We start from the raw sequence: 26569 nt of genomic DNA on the forward strand, positions 1-26569 counted from the left end.
TTGGAATAAAAGGAAAAAATAACTTGAGAATTTTAAGTGTTTGAAAGAACAGAGAGGCATTCCAAAAGTGGAAATATTTTGCACTTAGTTATCAGTCTTAATGTTTCCTCTAATTTCCCTTCTCACATGATAGAGCATGCATCGTAGTTCTCTTGAGAATTATAAGCCTCCTTTATTGACATTTGTGCTTTTCAAACCAATAGGCTTTAGTATGCAATGTGTGTTTCAGTCCATACAACTACTGAGCCACAACTTTCACATTAGAAGGTTATTTGTTTAGAATGCCTTCAGTAATTTAGTGGAAGTAATAGCATGCTGTGTGAGCATTTAGATATATTTTTAGACTTTAATTTAAGCAACAAGAATGGTCTTGAACTTTCTAAAATGCAGGTTCTTTGTGTAAATGCCCCGAACCAGATGAGAGAGAGAGAGAGAGAGAGAGAGAAGCACAAAGCTGAGAATAGTAGAAAGGAAGACCCTAAATAATAGTAGACTATCTGTTGAATTAAATAATTTTGTAGACTAGTTGACAGTTTTTGCTATGTATAAATATATTCCAAAAGGAAGGCTCAAAATATGTGGCATTTTTTATGTCATGAGGAGTTTACACTTTTTTATTGAAAAACTGCATCTTAAATTCTCTTCACATCTTGTTCTTACTTGTTTCCATTCATTGTTTTTTTTTTTTTTTTTTTGCGGTATGCGGGCCTCTCACTATTGTGGCCTCTCCCGCTGCGGAGCACAGCCTCCGGACGCGCAGGCTCAGCGGCCATGGCTCACGGACCCAGCCGCTCCGCAGCATGTGGGATCCTCCCAGACCGGGGCACGAACCCGTGTCCCCTGCATCGGCAGGCAGACTCCCAACCACTGCGCCACCAGGGAAGCCCCCATTCATTGTTTTTAAATATGGTTCTTCCTTTGAGAAAGTTTTGCTCATTTTCAGGAAGGAAAAATAATGAGGTCCTCAGTTCCTGTCAAGTAACCCACAAAATTTGATCATTTACCCTGAAAAATCACTAACTGTTAACTCCCTCTCAGATGTGCAGAGCCTCAACCTCTACCTGTCTGTCTAGATATATCTCAGGTGGTTATTGCTCTTAGTAAGTAAGCACTCATGCACAGTGTGCACTGATCCACTGTTGTGGCCCACATTTAATCTTTAGCACAGGAAAAGAGATGGAGAAAGCCATTGCTTTCACTCATCATCTGTTCAGGAGATAGCAAGGCTTGAATAAAACCATTTATGGCAGCAGAGCCATGCTTTGGGATCAGTGTTCAAGCATGCATCTTCACCTGTCTGCTCTCTTTCAACAATATTGCTGGCTTCAAATATCTCTCTTCACTGTTATGCTTATTGCTTCTCTATGCTAATGGCACATCATGGCCTGCCACCAAGGTTGAGGTGGTCATAATCTTAGAATTTGTCTCTTTGTGTTCTGTGTGACAGTGTGCTAGGTTCTTGGTGGTCAGACAGGAAGGCATGCAAGAAACATGTGAGGGAAAGACAACTCTTAACTAACTGAGGTCAACAGGAGTCAAGTTTCAGTTCACTTGATTTTGAACTTGGTAATTGCTAATCTAGACAAAGCAAAGTTTGAACTAATCTTTTCTTAAGTGTATGACAAGTGGAAACATTGAAGAAATAATGGCAACTATATAAAGACAGGGTCAGGAGAGCTGTCTTTTCAAAATATTGACCAATCATTCTTCATTAAAGTGTCTTTCACATCAGTAAATTAACAAATTATTTACATATAATTACTGAAAGTGACCTAAATGGTTTTCAACCAATGATGCTAGTTAGAGAGGAGTAAACTCAGCAGCCTAAGAAAAACTAGCAGTTCAATTGGGGGAGGGATAAATTAGGAGTTTGGGATTAACATATACACTACTATATATAAAATAGATAACAGAGACTTACTACATAGTGCAGGGAACTCTACTCATTTCTCTGTAATAACCTATATGGGAAAAGAATCTGAAAAAGAATAGATGTATGTATATGTATAACTAAATCACTTCACTGTATACCTGAAATTAACACAATATTGTAAATCAACTATACTCCTATATAAAATAAAAATTAAAAAAAATAATACAAACCTAGCAGTTCAAGATTACTGTCCAGGAGCAGAGAAAAAGGGAGCTCATTTTATTGGGAGAATGGTGGGGGGGAGGGGAAAAAGACTGTTGGAAAGTGATATGAGGGAAAAGGAAAAAAAACAAAGAAGAGACTCACAGTATGAAGAAAAAGAACTTCAAAAGCAGAAGTATACTGCATTGGAGGGAGTTTATTGGTTTTTCAGGAAAAACAATAACAACAACAACAAAACAACTGTATGCTAAAAATGTATGTAACAGCCCCCTCAAAAAGCATTGAGAGTGGCCTTTTCAGTGGTGTTCTGTAAACGTTTAACCACTGGCTCTGTAGGAAGACATTGACTTGCGTTGTAAGCCAATTACCATGGTGAAGATACTCCGAGTGTGGTCAGTTTCAAGCTACCAAGTTATGTTATCACCGAGCATAAAGGGAGAAGACCTGCAGTCAGTTGACTCTCTCAGCAGTTGAGCTGGTGTCAGTTGGCTCTAGCATATCACTGCTTTTACTTGAATTTCAAATATTCCTTCACTTATTTAAAAATAGATATAAGTGGTCTAAATGCATCTTAGAAATGTTTGACTCCAAACTATATGTTTCTTTTATAGCAGCCACTGAGTCAGAATTAAGCTCACTTTATTTTCAAAGTGACTCTATGGTTACACATGTGAGGTTTGAAGACTGAGGGCAAAAGTTGAATACCTGGCTGCCACACTTTCTAGCCATGTGACTCTGGGCACATCATTGAATGTTTCTTTGCATCAGTTCCCTGTCTTCAAGATTGAGATGATGACAAGGTTGGCATGAAGATTAAATCATTGATAATGGAAATGCACTTCGAATAGTGCCTAGCATATAGTGAATACTCAGTGAAGATTTGCTGTATTTTTCATATATTTACTGCTGGCTTAGTGATGGTTGAGGGAGGAGGTAACACATAAGAGCACTATTAAAATGGATGTTGATGCAAGGGAAATTGGACCAGGAACGGAAGATAAAATGTTTTCCATCTCAGAGGTATATCTACCTAAGAGGGCTTCGGTATTATATTATATTTGGTATATAGTATATATTATTATACTTAATATTCAAAAAAAGTTAGTGTTTTCTATGTTTTTTTCCCCTTATGGAGCATAAATTTATCACAGTCTGTCTTTTTGTGTCCCATTTTGGGAGCTGACAATGGTATTTGATATGTCTGTTCTAGATCACCATCTGTTATATCTTATGTACAGCCCTTAAGAATTTTAAGCAAAACTTTACAAAAAATGTTTTAAGACAGGATACTGATAAGGCTTTTATTATTTAATTTTCCATATTTTTTTTTCTCATTGAGGAATTAGTCTCTCCTTCTGCTCCTCCGTTTTGACCATGAACAAATGCAGCAGACTTGAGTTACTTTAATCATTCTATTGTCACAAATTCCCCTACAAATGCCAGCAATTGCTCCAAGGGATGCTTTCATTTTATACAGTGAGTGCCTAGTGCTCTAATCACAGTACAGAATGTTAAGCTATGTAGCTGATTATAAGGTAAGTAAGATGCCCTAGTTACCTGACCCTTAATTAGTTTAGAAACAAGTAAGGGGGATTGATATTTATGCAAAAAATAAAAATAAATAAATACAAGGAAAGGAGGAGGAAAATGATGGCCATAGGTTGCCTGGAAATATAGCCAGCTTCTACAATTCCAAATTGGAAGTTCTGTTTCCTTTAAGTCTCATCATAAACTTGTTTGAAAACAAATGACTCCTCTGAAACCAGGGATGGAGGTGAGCTTAGCCAGAGGAAGGATCTTTTTAAAATTGCAACAAAAAGAATAAAATACCTAAGAATAAACCTACCTAAGGGGACAAAAGACCTGTATGCAGAAAACTATAAGACACTGATGAAAGAAACTAAAAATGATACAAACAGATGGAGAGGTATACCACGTTCTTGGATTGGAAGAATCAACTTTGTGAAAATGACTATACTACCCAAAGCAACCTACAGATTCAATGCAATCCCTATCAAGTTACCAATGGCATTTTTCACAGAACAAAAACAAAAAATTTCACAATTTATATGGAAACACAAAAGACCCCGAATAGCCAAAGCAATCTTGAGAAAGAAAAATGGAGCTGGAGGAATCAGGCTTCCAGACTTCAGAGTATACTACAAAGCTACAGTAATCAAGACAGTATGGTACTGGCAGAAAAACAGAAATATAGATCAATGGAACAGGATAGAAAGCCCAGAGATAAACCCACGCACATATGGTCACCTTATTTTTGATAAAGGAGGCAAGAATATACAATGGAGAAAAGACAGCCTCTTCAATAAGTGCTGCTGGGAAAACTGGACAGCTACATGTAAAAGAATGAAATTAGAACACTCCCTAAGACCATAAAAATAATTAACTCAAAATGGATTAAAGGCCAGACACTAGAAAACTCTTAGAGGAAAACATAGGCAGAAGACTCTATGAGAAACAACACAGCAAGATCCTTTTTGACCTACCTCCTAGAGAAATGAATAAAAACAAAAATAAACAAATGGGACCTAATGAAACTTAAAAGCTTTTACACAGCAAAGGAAACCATAAACAAGATGAAAAGACAACCCTCAGAATGGGAGAAAATATTTGCAAATGAAGCAACTGACAAAGGATTAATCTCTAAAATTTATAAGCAGCTCATGCAGCTCAATATCAAAAAAAAAAAAAACAAGCAACCCAATCCAAAAATGGGCAGAAGACCTAAATAGACATTTCTCCAAAGAAGATATACAGATTGCCAACAAACACATGAAAGAATGCTCAACATCACTAATCATTAGAGAAATGCAAATCAGAACTACAATGAGGTATCACCTCACACCAGTCAGAATGGCCATCATAAAAAAATCTACAAACGGTAAATGCTGGAGAGGATGTGGAGAAAAGGGAACCCTCTTGCACTGTTGGTGGCAATGTAAATTGAGACAGCCACTATGGAGAACAGTATGGAGGTTCCTTAAAAACCTAAAAATAGAACTACCATATGACCCAGCAATCCCACTCCTGGGCATATACCCTGAGAAAACCATCATTCAAAAAGAGTCATGTACCACAATGTTCATTGCAGCTCTATTTACAATTACAATAGCCAGGACATGGAAGCAACCTAAGTGTCCATCAACAGATGAATGGATAAAGAAAATATGGCACATATATACCATGGAATATTACTCAGCCATAAAAAGAAATGAAATTGAGTTATAGTGAGGTGGACCTAGAGTCTGTCATACAGAATGAAGTAAGTCAGCAAGAGAAAAACAAATACCATATGCTAACACATATATATGGAATCTAAAAAAAAAAAAAAAGGTTTTGAAAAGCCTAGGGGCAGAGCAGGTATAAAGACATAGACATAGAGAATGGACTTGAGGACACGGGGACAGAGAAGTTTAAGCTGGGAAGAAGTGAAAGAGTGGCATGGACATATGTATGCTACCAAATGTAAAATAGCTAGTGGGAGGCAGCCACATAGCACAGTGAGATCAGCTCAGTGTTTTGTGACCACCTAGAGGGGTGGGATAGGAAGGGTGGGAGGGAGACACAAGAGGGAGGAGATATGGGGATATATGTATATGTACAGCTGATTCACTTTGTTATAAAGCATAAAACACATCATTGTAAAGCAATTATATTCCAATAAAGATGTTAAAAAACTAAAAAAACAATTAAAAAAATTAAGACTAAGAAACTCAAAAAAAATAAAATAAAATAAACCTCAATGATATGATCAATGAATTTTAGAAATTCTTGTTGATGGTAAACAAGATGAGTACTATACCACACCTAGACTGCCTTCTCCCTTGCCATCCTACTCTATCCTAGTTTCTGATTGGTTTGTGGTAACTCCTTAGCAAGTTTCTCTTCCTCTGTGCATCTTTCAGATGTTGATTCATACAAGGCAAGGCATGTAGTAGGGCCCCCAAAATACTTTTTTGATGAATACATTGAGGATGAATCCTTAACTTTGTAACATACTAATTTTTCTAATTGGAAAACTTAGTAATGTCTTTAAAAAGACTCTCTGAGATTGAATTAAATGACAACCTGTCAACTTTGAGCCAGGAGGAGTTAAAAGAGAAAAGTAGAAGCTAACTTGATGCTGTCTCCAGGTTAAAACCAGAAGTAAAAGTCAGTTCAAAGCTTTGAGAAGAAGTTTGACTGCCTACAACACTGGCTTTTGAATTGATTTTGGAAACCACATATACTAAGGGTATTCAGGATTAGTAAATTCTCCATATGAGTTTGCTCTTTATTGGGAAAAACTAAATTATTTGACTGCAGGGATTTTAGGCTGCAAGGTCCCAGGGAACTGAAGTCAGAATCCATGTGGGGAGAAGATGGAGGGAAGCTGTCCTAATCGCCTACCTGGAAGGACAAAGTTTAGGTGTGCTAGTGTCTGCAGAGTCCCTGGAATGTAGAACACCATAACAAATATTAGTTTCTTCTATAGGCCAATAAGGAAAGACAGAAATAATTATCAAATGTAAGTTCTAAATAGGATAAGATATTTAAGGACAGTTAACATTGATATCTTCCCTTATTTGATTTTAATGTTATAATTGAAATTTTGAGGACATAGTTCAGCTAGGTATGAATTCAAAGTTTCATATTTAAAACAGTACTTTTTTTTTTTTTCCTTTCATTGTTGTCTAATTCACATTTAAACAAGTAGTGATATGACCCAGTAGCCTTTGTGGAAAAATAAGAATAAAATGTTGAAATTTCAGAACAAACTCCAACTGGTTCATTGACTCTGTTTCACCATGGAAAAATCACTTAACCACCCAGTGTCAGTTTACCCATCTGTGAAATGAGAAGGATAATATTTTCATATGGGGAAGTTTTGAAAATTATTTTGCAAATGTAGTGGATGAAATTGTTGCAAGCATCACTGCTCTTTTTCCACTTTAAAGAAGCAGACAGTATTATTTATGTACCAGTTGATAGTCAAATTGTCATCTGGGATGGACTATGTGTATTTATTAGCAGTTATGTGCTTTTTATTACTTAAAGGATCCCCTCCTCCCCTAGATTTCTCAGTTTATGCATTATGTCAATAACTGGGCACCTAAACAAAGTATCTTAAAAACATTCTGAGCTTCATATTTATGAGCTGCTAATTTGATATCTTTGGTAATTACTCCTTCTTTCAGTTTTAGCTCATGTTTTCTCTGATGTGGTTTTTCACCTCACCTCACTCCACAAGATTGATAGCTCTCCATGTTTGCCTGCTAGAGGTCACCTCTGAGCTGAAGGCAAAACACATCCCATTCTGGCTCCCTTGACTTTGAAGTCAACTATCAAAGAGTTTATTCCAGACATTGCCTAACCTCAATTTAAAAACTCCACCCTAAAGATTACAGGGAGATATCCTGGGGAGTTGCCATAGTGACTCTAAGAGGTTGGCGCTGAGGAGACAAAGCTACTGATAGCAGATTTTTATACTTGATAGGCTTAATTATATAACGTGGTCATGAACCTCTGTGCTTGTGTCATTTAGGTCTGGAAAGAAATTTTCCCCTTCAGGCTCTTCTCTCTCTTATGGTGCCAATCAACAGGCTTCTTGGTAATAAGATTCTTTATGCCAATAGCTCCAGCATAACCTCAGGTGGTGCTTGTAGTAATGACAGAATCATTACAAAACTAAAGAAGAAAAGGAAAATATATTTCATGGGTGTGATTAAGTTATCATAATGTTCTTGCATATGTACATTATCCTTGACTTAATAAACTACCTTGCTCCCATAATAGTATTTTAACCTGGCTTTAGAAAGTCATTTTTTTACCCATGTTGATAATTGTTACCAAACTTTGCAGAGTTCATCTCCAGATCATCTTGCTGCAGTGAAATTTACATATTATGTTTCTGTGTGCAAGAATTTTGTTTTAACTATTAGAAGTGCTTTTACTAAGTAATATTATTACATGAATTACTTTAATAAATTGGTATAACACTTAGGAAGATAGAATTGATTACATTCTAATGATATCCAAATTGACAATGGTCATTTATAGATACGTTTTTCCTTGATTATAAAAGAAATATATATTCATTGGAAAAAACATAAGGAAATTACAGAAAGGAACAAAAAAGAATATTGTCTCTATCTCCTGGGCTAGAGTAATCACTTTAAGATTTTGATGGATATTCTATAAGATGAACACTTTTTGAAGAATACTTACATTGTTTTCTCCAGCACATTTTGTATTTCTAAAAACAGCTACGTCTACAAGAAACCCTGGTGAAATAGGATTCTTTTTTTATTTCTTCTATCAGAAATTGAATCTAAAGTTCTAGTATCCATATTTTATAGGCTTTATTCAGGATTATAAAAGCTACAAGGAAACTATTTTACCTGTTTCTTCTGCTGCTTTTAAAGAGTTCAATTCATCCAAAATTATTATCTTCAAAGATAACCAGGTCTAGCACCATATAATTAATGCAAGGCCAAGGGAAATTAATGATAATCATGTTACTATTTAAATATAAATCTTCATGTGTGCCTAGGAGGAGAAGAAGGTTTTCTGGAGCATGTGAGGGAATATAAAGGAATCCTAATGGTATGTCAAATTGTTGTCTTCTGATTAAGGGTTTTCAATTATTTTTTGCCTTTTTGTAATATATAGTTTTGCTGTTGTTTGGTTGTTTTAAATTTTACTTGGAATGAGGAGTTAAGTCCATATAGCTCTTGGGAAGTTAATCATTTTAGAACTTTCTTTTAATCAACCTTTTCTTTAATCCCCTTTTAGGCAGCCAAGGACAGTTTCCACTCACACAGAACGTAACAGTTGTTGAAGGCGGAACTGCAATTTTGACCTGCAGGGTTGATCAAAATGATAACACCTCCCTCCAGTGGTCAAATCCAGCTCAACAGACTCTGTACTTTGATGACAAGAAAGGTGAATACATTTTCTTTTAAATGTTTTAATCATATTCTAAAATACCCTAATTATAATGAATTTATTTTTCTGAGATGATTCAAATTATTCCTTTTGATTACCAAACTGCTGCTGCTTGTATTTAAACATGTTAAATATTAAATACTTTAGTTTGCAAGTCATAAACACTAAAGATAACCTGTGTCAACTTTTTAATAAAATAAACAGTTCTAATTCTGTTTCAAAAATAGTTTTATGCCTTCTCTTAACAATTATCTTCTCTCAAGATACCACATGATTTGTTTTCTTGTAGATGCCTTTCGTATAGATTGAATATTTTTTCCCTCACTCCTGGCAATAGGATATGTTATTTTTATTACTCTTAGTTAAAATATTTAGAAGACACTTTATGATTTTGGAAAGTTCTGTGCTTTCTCATGAATTCAGTTTGAAAGTAAGAATTACAGAAATGATTCCAATAAAAAGTTTGTTACTCCATGTTTCCAAAATAAACTGAAATTAAGTAAGAAGCTGTATATACAAGTTGAGCTGGACTTCAGTGATTAACTGGGCTTTCTAATTGGATGATAGATTTTGATTAAACATTTTTAGAGAACTAAGACAATTTATGTTATATAATTCAAGCAAATAACTAAAAATGTATACCGAATTTCTAAGCTGTCGTCCATTGTTATAAACATTGGGAGAAAATGAGTTCATAAAATGTAGTGAAAATATGGAGCTGTTGCTTTAGATACGTTTAAATTATATAGGATATAAATATCTGTATAATAGCTATTCATCATGGTCTTAATTCTGTGGCCTAATTAGTTGACACATAAACTTAACTATGACAGGGGGTTAGGAATGCTAGCATTTGTTGTTCTGGCTAGCTCCCTCCCTCCCTCCCTCCCTCCTTTGCTTCCTTCCTTCCTTCTCATTACTCTATGTCGGTACAAAAATTAAAGCTCAGGGATACAGAACTCTGGTGAGAACTGACTTGCTAAACCCAAAACTTCTCAACCTCAGCTGTATTTTACAATCATTTGAGATGCAAGTAAAACACTGTGATACTGCATATGCCTGAAAGATTCTGTTTGGAAAGCTCCTGAGAACAATTGGCAACATAATGTGAGATAGAAATAAGAAGAGAGCTATGGATAAAGCTGTTAACAGTAGCAGCCACCTGTAGAAGCTGATGCAATCAGTGACACAGACAACCTTTCGTTTTCTCTATTGTTCTCCTGAGCAGTTGTCACTTGCACAACACGTACGGGTTACTCTAGTCATGCTAACTCACGCTAAGCTTCTGCACTTAGGCTCTGGCACAATTTAGCACGTTTGTTTGCTCGAGATAAGCCTTAAGACTGAGGAGGGCTAGGCAGGTAAATGCAGACAAAAAGACAGTACGGGAAAATCGTGGTATGAAATCTTAAAAAAAAATGCTTTTATTTTCAAACCCTTGCATTTGAGAGACATCACTGTCAAGGATCCCTTCCACTACATGACAAGGAACCAAACCAGGGACTTGTGAAGGAACAAACATGTGAGTTTGCCATTTATGAAAGGTTTCTTTATTCAATACTTTTCGTTATTCTGTTGCAACTGATGATTAGAACCACAATAGAATTAGAAAAAGTCTAATATCAAAAATAGAAACCTCTTATACTATACACACACAAACACACACACACACAGATTAGCTTTTTACAACATAACTCTAACGTGTTAAGGCAATAAGGAAAGAAAAAATGAAATAAAGCAAATGCATGCTTCAACAATTCACATGATCAGATGTATCTAGTATTTTGTAGCAGTGTAATGATACAGGGATATTGCTAAATATCCCAAATATAACATGGTAGGTTTTTCTCACCATGATTATCCTTCAGAAAAGAGGGGCTTTCTGGAAACAAATTCTTTACAAATCTAGTATTTTATTTGAAAATAAAAGCATTTTATTTTAAAGATTTCATATCACAATTTTCCCCATACTGTCTTTTTGTCTGCATTTACCTGCCTTGCCCTCCTCAATCTTAAGGCTTATCTCGAGCAAACAAACGTGCTAAATTGTGCCAGAGCCTAAGTGCAGAAGCTAAGTGTGAGTTAACGTCACTAGAGTAACCCGTACGTGTTGTGCAAGTTGACAACTGCTCAGGAGAATAATAGAGAAAACGAAAGGGTTGTCTGTGTCACTGATTGCACCAGCTTCTACAGGTGGCTGCTACTGTTAACAGCTTTATCCATAGCTCTCTTCTTATTTCTATCTCACATTATATTGCCAATTGTTCTCAGGAGCTTACCAAACAGAATCTTTCAGGCATATGCAGTATCACAGGGTTTTAATTGCATCTCAAATGATTGTAAAATACAGCTGAGGTTGAGAAGCTTTGGGTTTAGCAAGTCAGTTCTCACCAGAGTTCTGTATCCCTGAACTTTAATTTTTGTACCGACATAGAGTAATGAGAAGGAAGGAAGGAGGGAGGGAGGGAGTGAGGGAGGGAGGGAGCGAGCTAGCCAGAACAACAAAACAGGTGCTTCTCATTGATATTACTGCTGCCACTAGGAGTCCCAAAAGGCATTCTGAGTAGCCTTTCATGCTCTCTGGAGACCCGGGTCTCTGAGGGTTCTGGCTGTAAGGGCTGAACAAGTATCTCAGGATGGTGGCCCATTGGTTCAACTAGAACTGGAAAAGCCTTTGTTGTTTACTTGGAATTATTAGCAAAAGAAAAGCATGCTGTGAGTAGGCAGTTGATGATTAGCTAAAGGAGACTTAAGAGGAACCCCTTTTCTTAGGAGTTTCTCTCAAGGAGGTTAAACATGAATATTCAGGAATTTCTTCACAAGGGAGATAGGTGCTTGGGGGTAATTGGCTAAAGTGAATCTAATACTGTAATGTTTTTTATTCAGGTGAAATAAAGAGGAGGGCAGTGAATTCAGGCTTTTGCTACCTTGAGCACATCTAATGTGATCAGTAGCTTTCCCCATTTACAACTGGAGAAATTGCGAGTCAGACACTCAAAGAAAATGTGTCCACAGATGTTCAGCAAATGACTGGTAATGAAGGGATTGGAATCCAGGTTGGCCTATGTTAGTTTTAACTAGAATGCCCCTGAGAACAAAGGTGTCGAGGCACCAGGTCACTTTAAATATAACCCAAGTGGCCTCTGCCTTTGATCTTGGCAGCTGCCTTTTAGTTAAAGAGCATCAGTTATTTTCAAACTGTTGAAGGTGTATATACAGTAAGACAGAGGGATACATTATAGTCAGCACTGCCCAGTAGAACTTTCTGTGATGATGGCAATGTTCTATATCTGCAAAACAGTTCTGTAGCCAGCAGTCATGTGTAGATACTTAAGTTAATTTTAAAATAATTAAAAATTTGTTTTTTTAGTCACACTAGCCATATTTCAAGTACTCAAAAGCCATGTGTGGTTACTGTTTTGGAAAGCACAGTTCTAGATGATGACTTACTCTTTAGATGCCAAAATAGACCTTGTCCAATTCCAGCCTTGGCTGTAGAGTATGCATTTTCCAGTGGAGAAAACACCAAGTCATCATTAAAATGTATCAAATATTCAATAAATAAAATTTTACTGTTTAAATTTCACAGATTTAATGGCAACATTGTAGCCTAGGAGACAAGGAGTCAGATCTAACTTCTAATTCTGCTTCTGATACCAACTGGCAGAGAAATAAAAGGGGCTCTTCAATATCCCACCAAATCAGATGTTCTAGTCTTTGGATCAGAATTGCATTTTTAACAATTTCTCTATCTACTTTGTTGTTTGCACCTGAAAACCAGAAATCATTAACCTATGAAGTAGATACTCAATTACAACTCCATTTCATTTCTGCATAGTTTTTATATGAAGACTTTTTCTATAACACTTAAGAAACTGCAAATCTAAATAGAAAATAAAAATCAAGAGGAAAATTTACAGGTTCTTATGGGTCAGAGGGACCTAGAGCAAATGTAGCTACTTGTTATGGCCCTCTTTTTCTTTTTACACAGATTTTACCATATCTGTTATAAATAGTAGGTAAGCACTTGGGATAGAGTGGATATAGGGAGACAGGGAGAGTAGCGAGTCGAGTTCACTGAAACACCACGTGAATGCTGTGTGGTATTTGGCAATAGAAGTTTTTTTTAAAAAAATCAATTAGGTCATTGTGTTTGTTTCTCTGCCGGTGTGCGAAAAAACAATTGAAGTAGTACAATTTGATCACTTAATGCTCAGGAAAGAACACTTCAATTCCTTCCTATTATTGACAGAAAATACTTTGCACAGACATCTCCAGGAGTGCATAGTATATGCATTTAACAGACGTATCTCTGTGTGCTTGTATGTGTTTTTGTATAAAAATGTAAAATACGTAACATTTTGTGATACTACTACTTTACAGTAGTTTTGCTTTTTTTGCATTATGCTTCAATGATTCTCAAGAATTTCTTGAAGGAAATTTTATTCCTGAAGGAACGAAAATAAATTTTTATTAAGGGCATAGCCAAAAAAAAAAAAAAAAAAAAAAGCCCGCTGGTGTTAATTATCCAATTATTCTGCTGATAGTTTTACATTAATACTGGGGATGATGGGAGGGGAGGAACATGAATAACGTGTCCTAGGACAAGCATCGATAAAGAGAAGAAAAATGAGATGAACCTGAAATGGAGGTATAAGTTCTCTTGGCTTCATGCCAGCCAGTGCCACCTGACAGTTTCTTTCTCCACAACTAGTTTCAATGAATGTGACAGTCTTTAAAATAGTAAAGATTAACTCAGTAAAGCGGGTGTTAAAGTGGTCAATATTACCCTTCTTTTCACTTTCTTAAAATAAATAAATAAATAAATCATGCATAGGTTACACGAAAGACGTGAAATAAGTGATGACAACTTACTCAATACTCTATAACTTTTAAATAACTTCAACATGGTTACCTTTTCTCATTGTGATTCACAACAACCCTGTATGGTCGGTATTCCCATTTTGTATATGAAGAAACCGAGGTTTGCAGGTTTGAATGACTTGAGTAGTAAGTGACAAAATGATGATGAGACCCGAGTTTTCTTAAGACAAGCCTAATTCATTTCATGCTATACCATTCTGATAAGGACTTCATTTTATTGCTTTTTGGATTTTTGTTGTTTTTTACATTTCTTGTGGAAAGTATCACTTCTTGTCGGTCTTTACTCCAAAGTTGCTGTCTCAATGATAGATCTCCTGAACACATCTCATATTTTAATAATTTCATTTTTATTGTAATAACAGATTTGCTAGCAAATGCATCCATATTAAATGAGTAGGAATCAGGTTCCCATTAGGAAATAAATGATACACTCGAGTTAATGAAGTAAGAACACACTATTTACAGGTGTACAGGCATAATTAAGGAAACATGTCAAGATGATGCAGCACCCAGGAGCTAGCAGCAGTGGGAAACCATCCTTGCCTCTGAAAGGGTGACAGAGGGAACTAAAGCTAAGTTTTGGAAGAAGACTTCTGGTTAGAAGCTGAGACTGGTTAGGAAGAAGGATGTGTGGAAATATGTAAATTGACTTCTTTTTCCTCTTACCTTTTGATCTCTTATCAATGACTTCCATGGGCTGAGCCCAAATGGAAACCATAGGTCAAGGAATCCTAGGTAGTTTAGTCTCCCAGGGCAAAGAGCAGGGAAGATAATGGATCTGGAATGATAAGCAGAAAGTAACCAGCACAACTTACCAAGCATAAATAGATATTTCTCCCTGTCCAATTTTCAGTAAAGATAATTTCTACCAAAAACCTTGTGTCACTCTATGCTCACAACTGCCTTCCATTGAATTGCTTCTTTTTGGGAGAAATAAGTTGCAACAATGCAGCACCTTTCCAAAACACATTACTTTTTTTCAATGTTATATTCCTCAAATTTAACATACATGTTAAACTGTGTGCTATTAGATTTCTTAGAGAATAACTTGCTTTCACTTAATCTGCTAATTATAAAGCCATTATTGTAAATTCTTACTGAGCATAAGCAAAATTTTAGTTGTACATTATATGATTACTACCTTTATCTCTTTATGCTAGTTTAAAGTCCAGCAACTTTAGGAAAAACATAAAGATAATCCTGTACACTATAAACTGTATTCATTATGTGGTATCTATAACAGTGTCAGGATTTGGAACTTTGACATTCAGAGCTACAAATATGTGTCTGAACACGATCAGCAAATTTTAGTGTTTGAACATTTTAGAATTCAGCATAACTGGCATACTTGATATTATATTTTAGAGAGGCTAAGTTTCACTAATATTACTACTTTTTACAATATTTTTTGTATTTATTTTTGGTCGTGCTGCACAGCTTGTGGGACCTTAGTCCCCGGACCAGAGATTGAACTCACTCCCTTGGTAGTGAAAGTGCAGAGTCCTAACCACTGTACCTCCAGGGAATTCCCTGTAATGTTGTAATTTAAAAATAAAAACAAAATTTGTTGCAAATAAATCAAATACCTCTGTGAAAATGACCAAATTCTTGAATTAAGTTCTTTTAGTTATTGCACATTGCTGTTCACTAGCGTTTTTTTTTTGTTGTTGTTGTTGTTGGTGGTGGTGGTGGTTTTTTTTAGCAAAACCCCATATAGAGAAAAGTTATTTCTATAACACAGAGCTATTTTATTCTACTTTCTGATCATTAACTTATATATTTATTCAGTCTTTCATTCAGTAAGTATTTGCTGACCATCTACTGTGTGATAGACACTGCACTAGGTGGTTTGCAGTTATTGTAGCTCATTGATTTTTGAAGAGTCTATTCTGTGTTGAATAGAGCTACTTGAAAGACAGCTTGTCCTGATTAAAATTTGATTTCTTTTGTCTTCCAATCATATATGTCTCTGGTTACATAGTTTATAAATATGTTTGTATGTTGGTAAGACATACAGAGTCAGCACATAATCAGCAATTATTTCAATGATTTTAAGCCATCTGGAGAATGCCACTTTTTATGGTCATGGCAGTAGAAGTGGGATGATGGCTAGAGTCAGACTGGGTGGATGGTCAACACCATTGTGCCATTTATTTCCATCTCCCAAAACAATTAAAAAAAAAAAAAAGTAAGCAATGACCAGCCAGCTTCTGGGTAATTGCCTTGATATCTTTTATGATACTTCATATCCTCAGTTTTGGGAATTAATAGTCCTTAAAGATAACAGGCATCACTAAGTAAATGTTCTTAATATATAAATATCTAAGCATATTTGATATTTAAAAGATTTCTAAGTCACAATTTCAGTTCAATTCTGTGAATATTAGTGAAATATTGCTATGTCCCAGGAATTATGCTGGTCATTGGGGCCACTAAAATAAATAAAACATGAATTTTGCCCTTAAGTGGCAAGTTATCATATATCATCTACACATTGGAATGGTGGAGGGTATAGAGGAACAATATTGGATCAAACATTTTACAGGTAGATAAATGTAATTCTACTTGTTGCATAATAAGCCTCGTTGTAGAGGATACAACATGCCCAAATAATTGATAAAAATATCCTACATGAATCTAGGAAAAACCCTGACTTGAAAATATACATGACCATAAAGCAGAAACTAACACATCATTGTAAAGCAATTATATTCCAATGAAGATGTTAAAAGAAAGAAAATATACATGACCGAAAACATACCTTTTTAGATAAAATTATTTTTTAAAGAAACAATTGTAAATAAACTATTATATGCTATTTGTCTAACATATGAAGTAACAGTGTACTGTACATGGACCTGAATTCCTTGTGACATACTGATATGATCTCTGTGTTGAATAACCTTTTAATCAGGATCAGCAGAGAGACAATGGAGAATTTAAGATATTCTAACATTTTTTAAGTAAGTTTCAAAATAGCATTAGCATTATAAGTCCTTAGTAAGTATAAGAAAATCTTAACAGTATCAAAAAATACTGTCTATAACGTACAAGTTTAATTCTATTTAAAATTACATAATTTTGATTCATACCAATATAATTCTATTTCAGATAAAACAGTGTTTAAAGTTTTACTATTTAATTTTTTAGTGCGTTTTTCCCATTTTGTATTTTTTTTAATATTTTACGTCAGACTTTGAGAGAGTTATATCCCCCTATGGTGAATCTATATTGTAGAAATGGTGCCAATTTTTTTTTGTTTGAGGCTAATGAAAACTTAGCCCTAGAACACTGACATAAATGTCATTCTACTCCAAAACTTAGAGTCCACTGCATTTCTCTGTTCTAGTTTTAAATTCCCAGGAGAGAGAAATGAATTGGTTCAGCTTATACTAGATGCCTCTACTGTGCTTTAAGGTATAACTAGAGATGTGTGGCCATTGAGTCCAGCAATCACTATAATTTACATCCTCTACATTCGACGAAGGCCCCGCTCAATAGGCTCAAATATAGAATCTAGGCAGAATATTCTTCTGTCTTGATAGAATATGTTTTATGAAAATAATTATAGCATTAAGTACAGAATGAATAAGAAACCTCATTTAAACATTATTACTTGGGTACCCCTAATAAGTGCAGCCTCTCTTTAATCCCAAGGAGCTTTTTTTATAAGTAACTTGGAAATATTGGTCTAAGTACCAAAAAGGAGGAATAAAAACACATATGGTCATTCATGAATGGTAATACTAATTAAAATACTATTAAACTATTAATTTATTATGGTTAAAAATTTAATGAGTATGATCTTTTCAATTCACTTGGTTTTCTTCAATTATTTTAGTTATTTCCTATATTTATAAATACTGAGTGTTTCTCTTCCTCCATGCCTCTTCAAGTGACATTTCTCCACTATTCAGACAAAATAATACAATTTAGAAATACCTTTTCCTGAATAAATATTTTTAATGTTTTGTTTTATATTGTGTGAGCATGAAGAGTTATAAATTAAAGTACTCTGCTTTCCTTAACTTATTAGTTCTTCAGCCCCAGCAGGCTCTTGTGAGTGATCCTTGGAAACAGCAGTAAATGAGCATTTTGTAGCACTGTGAAATGTAAGAGGCGGTGTTATTTTAGTACTGAAGTGTGGGTGTTTGTAAGAATTAAGTCTTCTGGTTTTATGACTATTTATGTTGAGACTAGTAGGTGGACTCAATTACAAATGGGAAATGGGGTAGGGGGAATGCTGAGTGATTGGTCTGTAATATTCACTTTAACATTTTAGAAAGAATGGTTGTAGTTTAGAAAGAAGGATAGTAGGATGAATATAGATGTAACATGTTGTGTTTGGACTCTCAAAACCCTTTCATATATGTATAGCCCACCTGTTTTTTAATGCTGAAAATTGCATGGTGTGAGATTGAATGGGCTATTTCCTAAATCTTGAATTATGATAAAAATATCTTCTAGGGACCAGTAACTGTGTTCTCCTATGGAGATGATAATTGGTTATTAGTCACATTTCTTTGTAACTTAAAATCCTACCTCCTAAACATTTGCAAATATTATAGATGGGTTGGTTGGTTGAGGTTTACAGGCTTGCTAGTCAGGGCAGCTACATTTGGATCCCAGTTTCACTATGGATTTGTATATGGTCTTGAAACAACCTTGACCAATTACATAAACCAATCTCAGTTCCAGCTTGTAGGCCTCTGAAGCCAATGGATTGTAAAGGGTCACCTGCTGCTATGTCCAGGTGTACAGGCTGAAACTCTTCTCAGAGTTTGTTTCATGTTTTTTAAAATGTTTGAAAATTGATACTGCAACATCAAAATAAAAAGAAAAACAAAGGTCTGCCATTGAAGTCTTAAGCAGTTTCTATCAGGAGGTTGAGATCTTTAATACTACCTTTAGCCTGAAAGTGGCTGTGAATGGGTACATACCTGAAATAGACCTTTTAGTTACTGGAACGTAAAGCAGAGACCCTGTATTTAAATGGTAATATTTAGCTTCACCATTTTCTAGGTGCTGTAACTATGTTGAAAGTGAAATGCAATGAAGGTTTCTAATTTGGAGGCTGAGTTGCTACCCTCAAAGCTTTGGGGAAAAGAACGGAAGTTAGGCTGAGAGAATTTAGGAGGAAAAATGAAGTTCGCTCCCTGCCCTCCTTGCCTCACTTCTGTTTAAATTTTTTTTTTTATTGAAGTATAGTTGATTTGCAATATTATATTAGTTTCAGGTGTACAACGTAGTGATTCAATATTTTTATAGATTATACTCCACTTAAAGTTATAAAATATTGGCTATATTCCCTGTACTGTACAATATGTCCTTGTAGCTTATTTATTTTACACATAATAGTTTGTGCCTCTGCCTCACTTCTTTTTATGTTGAGTGTGAGTTCTTATGGTGTGAGATTTTCATAAAGAGATGTTAAGGCTCTCTCACCTGAAGAGCTACCACTGAGTCCACGTGACAAGGAGTGGCACAGAGCAGGAATGAAAACCAGTCCTGGTGCCCCAACACTGGCTGACTGAACTGATTTCTTTGCCCCCTTCTATATACTGATTGGTTATCTAGCAAATCAAAACGCACATTTCTATTTTGTTTATTACCTCCCTACTAGTTCTAATAATGTTTTGAACTTCTTTGGGGGTTTCTCATTGTACTAGCCTGCATTGTCTACAAATAACTGTGCTTCTGCCTTTTCAATAGCTACAGCTCTACTTTTGTTTGCTTCCTTAGCATATCAGCTATAGTATACATCCTTTTAAAATTAGAGAAATAAAAGAAAAAGAAGCAGTACTTGAACAGCTATGGGAAAGGAGGCTTTGGGTATAGAGGGGTGAAAGGAAGATAAAAATGATTTTAGCAGCTAAGATATGATGCAGTGATAACCTGGACCAAAATGAGAGCTAAGGAAATAGAAAGAATATATTTGAAAGGTATTCAAACAAGGAATTGACTAGGCTTGGTCAACCCAAATTTAATTTCTAGTCTTCAAACCAGGAGCAAAGGAGTCTAATTTTGAGTAGCCGCACAATTGATTATATTATTAGTCTACCACCATCTATTTATGTCAGAGGAGTTGTGACAAAGAAAATTAATTTTAATTCTCAGTTTCTAAGGGATTCTTAGATTATAGATTCAAAATAAATTAATATATATCCATTTACTATATCTTTACAGTTTGACACCGCATGTACCTTAAGAGTAATTAAGATTCAGCCGTTCATTCAATAACACTTACTGAGCTGCTTTTTGCCAGGAGTTGTTGTAGGCTTTTTGAATGTAGCAGTGGACAAAACAGTCAAAACTCCGCCCTTGTGCAACTTACTTTCAAGTAGGAGGAAAATGACCATAAGTAAAATAATTAAGTACATATGTATTGATAGTTTGTCCAAGGGTGATGAATTCTATGAAGAAAAAAATTTACGAAAAGGAAGAGAGGAAGTGCCGTTTTAAATAAGGTATGAGGGAAAGCCTCATTAAGGAAGTGACATGGAAGCAAACACCCAAAAAAGAATAAAGAGCTAGACATGCAACTGTCTCTGGGGACAGAGTGCAAAGCAGAGGAGTGGCCTGAAATGGATGCTCTCTGGGTATGTTTGAAGAAGAGCTCAGCCAGTGTGTGCAGATCAGAGTGAAAGCATAGAATAGAAGAGATGAGGGCAGAAAGACAAGGATGTGGTGAGTGTAAGCAAGTGGGACCTTGTCGGCCATTGAAGCATTCTGGCTTTTTCTCTGATTAAAATGAGAAACCATTGGAGGGTGCTGAGCAGAGCTGTGAGGTAATCTTATGAACATTTTAACAGTATTACTCTGGCTATTATGGGGAGTACAGACTGTGGTTGTTGATGGGGGATGGGATCAGAAGTGAAGAGACCAGTTAGGAAACTATTGCAAATAGACCAGGCAAAATATGAAGCTGGTTTGGACCAGAAAGATCACAATGAACATGATGAAAATAAGTGGACTTCTGTGTGTATTTTGAAAGTATTTTGACTAGCTGATGGCCACAATGTTGGGTAGAAGAGTAAAAGAGGAGTCACGTATGACATAAAGGCTTTTGGTTTGAATACCTAAAGTAATGAATTTGAAAAGGAGATGGGCAAGATTGCAGGGGCTGGGGGTGGTGACTATTTGGGGGTAGGTTCTGATTTGGCCTTGTTACATTTGTGCTTATTTGTGCTACACATAGGAGAGGTTATATAACAAACAGTTGGACATTTGAGTCTGGAATCCAGGGACTGATTCAAGTTGAAGATCTTAAACATCGAGTAGGCATGTGCCATCAGACTGGATGAGTGGTCTAGGGAAGAGTGGTCCAAGAAATGAACCCTGGAATCTACCACTAACAACAGGTTAAGGAGGTGAGAAGGAAACAGCATGTGAATCATGAATTTAAATACTCTTTTCTTTTTTTTTTTTTAAGTTTACAAAACAACTTTCCATATATTATGGCATTTGGCCTATGTAATAATTCTGAAAAGCATGTAATAATAGAACTGAAAGTTGCTTAATATTTTCTCTGTAATTTAGTATTTGCAAATGTTCCAACTTTCATTTGTTTCCTTTGATGCTTATGTACATTATCATACATATCCAGAAAATAAATTTGATGCTATTGTGGTTCCCTGCATACACCATGTTTCTTCACACTTATAAGTGTTTTACATAAGGTTCTTTATCCTAAGTGTGCCCTTCCCTGTCTTATTCACCCTCAAAATCTTGTATAGCCAGGCAAGAAAACTTTGTCCTCTTTCCTAAGGAGACATCAAGGTTAGGGAGAGGAGGTTCAGACATCAATGACCCTGCTAGGGAAATGGCATCTACCAGAAGGCCATGGGAGTGGCAGGAGATTAATCCCACGTTTGCCCTGGCCATCCACAGAAGCTTCTAAGAACACCTCCAACTTATGGGAATGAACCATCAACTTCCTACTCTATTAAGTTTTCTTCTATCACTGAAGAAAACAAAGTGAGAACAAGAACAACTATAGCAAAGCAAAATATTCCCTAAATCCTAATCTTCCCTTAGCCTAATCCAGTTTTCCTACAGGAACTAGAAAGGAGAGCTGTTTGTTTTTGTTGCATGCAGAGGAAGTTAGGGTGTGCTTCCTGCAACTTTCAGAGCAAGGTTCCAGGTGGGGAGCTACAGTAGTGACCACAACAAACTAACCTCTTTCATGGAGCCCAGTTAGTACTTCTCAAATACTCTGTGGTTAGGGCCATTTATTTTCCCTAAATCAAGCACAAGTCATACTTTTGTAAAGTATAATAAAAATGGATTATTATAAAATGAAATAGTAAAACACACATAATGAAAGTCCAAACTTTTTATTATTACATTTCATAAACATAGCATATGAAACCAGAATTATAAATTGTATGTATGCATTGAGTAAGGGTGTATTGGGACTAGTACAGAGAATCGCTATTATACTTGTAATTTTTTTTGTTACTCTGTAATCAACACAAAACAAAAAGTTATGAAATAAATAGTAATTGTTCATGTTAACAACCTATGCACACACTTTGAGTGAACATCATATATATCAATTATTTAAATATTTTAATGTGACACGTGCTTCCTTATTATTAATTTACCTAATCTTCTTGGATTGACTATAGCATGTTTTGCAGGGAATAATGTATAATCTAAACTATTTCCATGCTTTATATTAATAGTAGTCAGAGTAGAGAAATGAATCTCAGATAGTATGTTGGCAGGAATGGAAGAAGAGATTTTGAAGCAATTTCAGCAGTCTTAAGATAGTCATTTTAAACTTTTATCCAAAATGAGACAAATTTTGCTGTATTTTCAAAATTCATCATCAATTCTTTATTAGCAGCCAGTTCCAGTATTTATCCTGTAAATTTATAGTTAACTACATTTTTGATAAAAGATACTGCTTCAGGATCTATGAATACCTATATGTGGATCATTTTTGTTGGAATGTACAATTCAAAATATCTTATTAATATTGTAAGATAGTCTGTGATAATTTTTTTGCAAATGAGCAATATCAAGAGTATTATCATATTTTACTGATAATTATACTTAATTTATGGATCATGTCATAAATAATTGTAGAAAATCTGTTCTTTTAAGCTTCTAACTTTTGCTTTGCCCTTTGACCTTACCTGGCATTGCAAAACATGTTACATTTCTTCCTTGTTAGTATGAAGATGATCAAAACACCAAATATATTAGACAAATAAAGAAGGCTGGCTATCTAACTCACATATATAAAATTTGGGAATGGGCTGGTTTCTTATCTTGCAGCAACAAGAGCTTTTGTGTTGTTCAAACATTCTAGACAGAAATTCTCACATCTATAACTTTTGTGTCTCAGTGTGCAGTAGAGTTGCTTATAATCGACTTCTATCTTATCATATAAAAAAGAGAATAAGTTTGCATTTAATTCACAAATTTTACCACACTTCTAAGAAAGCTAGTATTCAGCTGATTTTTTTAATTGTGTAGCAAGACTTGTTTTTTTTTGTTTTTGTTTTTGTTTTTGTTTTTAATGAAAGAAGGAGTACATTAGTTCACGGTCTGCATTAGCTCCTTAATCACAGTGCTCCAAAATGTTTCCCTGCCATTGTAGCTTGCCAGTCTACTTCTACAGAAAACTTAAGCCACAAAGCAAATTTGTTGACAGAGATCACACACTTGGAGGTCGTGGCAATGTCAAATTGCTGTAAAAGTTTCTAAGCGTTTATTCTCAGCTTCTGTAGTTATCTCTTTGCTGTTAAGTAATAAACAGTTTGTAACTTGCACTTTGAGAAGCACTGTTGTGTATGAAATGGAGATAACACCTACTTTGCAGAGGTGCGGTTAGGATTACCAATAATCTTGGAATAGTGCCTATCAAACAGTAGGCATTTGATTTAAAGAACTATTAAATTGCATTATACAATATACTCTATTTTAAGCAAACCTGCAGTTTCAGAAAAGGGTAAATAAAATGCTTTATCTGAACGTAAAAATGTGAATAGTCTTACGGAGAAATGTATTTATCTAGCTATACCTATGCGTCTTCATGTAGATATACAGAGATATAGATAAATTATTATGAGTGTCTCCTGTAAGAAAAACTAACAAACTGCTAGAGAATGGTGACAGCATAGGCAGAGTAATTGTATCAAATTAGAGAGATCAGAAGAAACTCAAAACAGAAGACGGATTTTAGGACTGGCTTAAAAAGATGGCAGAACAAGTTGCTGCAGTTTAAGACAGCGCCGAAAGCTTTCTATGCATTTGCTGTTACACTCTTCTCCTGCCACATTTTTCTCCACGTAGGATATACTAGGGAAATCGTGGATAGTCTATTTTAGCTGAGAGTGTTTGAAAAGCATTAACTCATAGAGTACTCACAATGGAGCTATTGTTATATGCATTTTACTTATAAAGATACTGAAGCAGAGACAAGTTCAGTAACTTGCTTAAATTTGAAATGTGGGCAGTGGTACAAGGACATAATCCTAGGCAGTGTGACCTCACTTACAGCCTGTGCTACCCACAGGTTCCTGGGGAATAAGTGGGAGCTGAGAATGGAAAGGTTAGAGTGAATTTACACAGGGAAAATAATGGGCAGAGAGTGTTTCCAACACAACTCAAGGTAGGCCCACAGTACACAAGGTAAGCTGTGACAGGTGGCTGAGAGAAGGAGATATAACTGTCCTGTGTGCTGGGAGGGTCAAGTTGGCTCTGCCGTACATGAGGAAGCAGAGCTACAAGCGGGGTGGTGGGGAACTAAGAAGGAAAGCAGGTTGGAGTCTCATTTCCTGCCTTGGTTACGTCTAAAAAGTATATGAAGGTAAAAATCAATTGTCAGTTTAAATTGTTTGAAGTGCCTAAAATCATCCCTGAATGTGAGAAGCTAGACTATCTGAGGAACGAGCAGCTCTGCATCCCTCATGTCACATTTCCGCTCTGGGGTATTTGCTTGCTGAGTGGGTATTTGCTTCTCATGTGGAGCAAGGCCAAGTAGTTCAATTTTGAGAGGCAGTAAGGACCCAAACCAGGAAGCAGGAAAGGAAAAGAAAATGCAACTGTGAGAAACACTGAGAACTTTGAATTTATACTGGCAATTAACTGGCCAAATATATAATTTAGGGGGAGTCATGGGTGAGAGACAATAATAATCAATGATAACATAGGTCTCAAACTTCTGTGTATGTGATGCCCTAAACAGAATTAGGGACTTTAGGAGAAGATGAATATGAGGAGAAAGAGTTAAATTGATGAGAATAGGGAGAATAATGAATGTTTTTGAAAACTTTTTAAAGAAAGAGTAATTTGTATTGAAAATTATGATTTGCATACATAAATGTATTTTTTAAATACATTTATTTATTTATTGGCTGTGTTGGGTCTTCGTTGCTGTGCGCGGGCTTTCTCTAGTTGCGGCGGGCGGGGTCTACTCTTCATTGTGGTGCGCGGGCTTCTCAATGTGGTGGCATCTCTTGTTGCAGAGCACGGGCTCTTGACCCTTGGGCTTCAGTAGTGGTGGCTCGCGGACTCTAGAGCACAGGCTCAGTAGTTGTGGTGCACGGGCTGAGTTGCTCTGCGGCACCTGGGATCTTCCTGGACCAGGGCTCGAACCCATGTCTCCTGCATTGGCAGGCGGATTCTTAACCACTGTGCCACCAGGGAAGACATGAATGTATTATTATATAAACTGAAGTATGCTTGGTTTGGGTGTTTAAGAACAATATAAAACTAATAATCATTTAAAGTGAAATTACCGTGAGAATACGCGGTAAAATCACAGCAGAAAACACATGGCACCATCAAAAGCTTCAAGTTAAGAGGATTTAATAATGAAGGTACTATTACAAAGGTGTAAGGCTTAAGGCAACCAACAAAAGGCCAATGACTCAGGGACCAAAAATGGGAAGCTAGTACTATCCCTAAGCCTGAAATGGCATGAGACCTTAACTGTAACCAAAACGTGCAGCCACTACCAGAGCCAAAGGAAATACCCTAATCCTCCCCTGCAGTCTCCTGCCGTTGCCTTTCTTTGTCTAAACCTAACTCTAAGCCTGAGCAGGAGGTTGAGGACTGAGTGTTAGGGAAATGTGTTCCAGAGGGGTCAGCTGCTCAGGCTATATAGAGTACAAAAGATGAAAATGGTGAAATCAGACACAACCACAATAAGTAATAAAATCATTCACTGAGTAATCTTAAAAAGGATTATCTGTAGGATTTGTCATATATATTTTATTAACGTTTATTAAATTAACTTTATCTTTTTTGAAGTCACTATTTGCAGTTACTTTGAAGTACTAGGTCAGGTATTAAAGCTTATTTTCAATGCTATAAATGCTTTTTTAGATGTTTTCTTTACTGGCAAGAAAAGTGCATTGCATTCAAATGATTTAGAGTATTAACTATTTTAATTAATAATTGCTGTGTTTCACAATCCTAGTAATAAATCTTTGGAAGTAAAATAATAAAGCTAAGAGATTAGTTTTGTAATTGTATCAAGACAGTATAATTACTGACCTTTGTATTATCACATACTTTTATAAAAAATCAGCATAATTAAAAAAAAACTCATTCTGATATGACTCATTTATTATAAATTTTCCAAGTACACTATCAATCACTTGGAACATTATACAATATCAATGAGTT

The 26569-nt window shown here is 35.6% G+C and overlaps 1 protein-coding gene across 1 annotated transcript in view; it reads left to right on the forward strand.

Moving 5' to 3' along the window:
- Positions 1-3052: 3052 nt before the first annotated feature.
- CADM2 (cell adhesion molecule 2) overlaps positions 3053-26569 on the forward strand; it is a 244143-nt gene continuing 220626 nt past the window's right edge. The window contains exons 1-2 of the mRNA XM_060099800.1: positions 3053-3090; positions 8886-9037. Coding sequence (XP_059955783.1) covers positions 3053-3090; positions 8886-9037 — 190 coding nt within the window. The remainder of the gene's footprint in view (positions 3091-8885; positions 9038-26569) is intronic.

This window comes from Mesoplodon densirostris, chromosome 5 (genome assembly GCF_025265405.1).
Source record: "Mesoplodon densirostris isolate mMesDen1 chromosome 5, mMesDen1 primary haplotype, whole genome shotgun sequence".
Classification (NCBI taxonomy): Eukaryota; Metazoa; Chordata; class Mammalia; order Artiodactyla; family Ziphiidae; genus Mesoplodon; species Mesoplodon densirostris.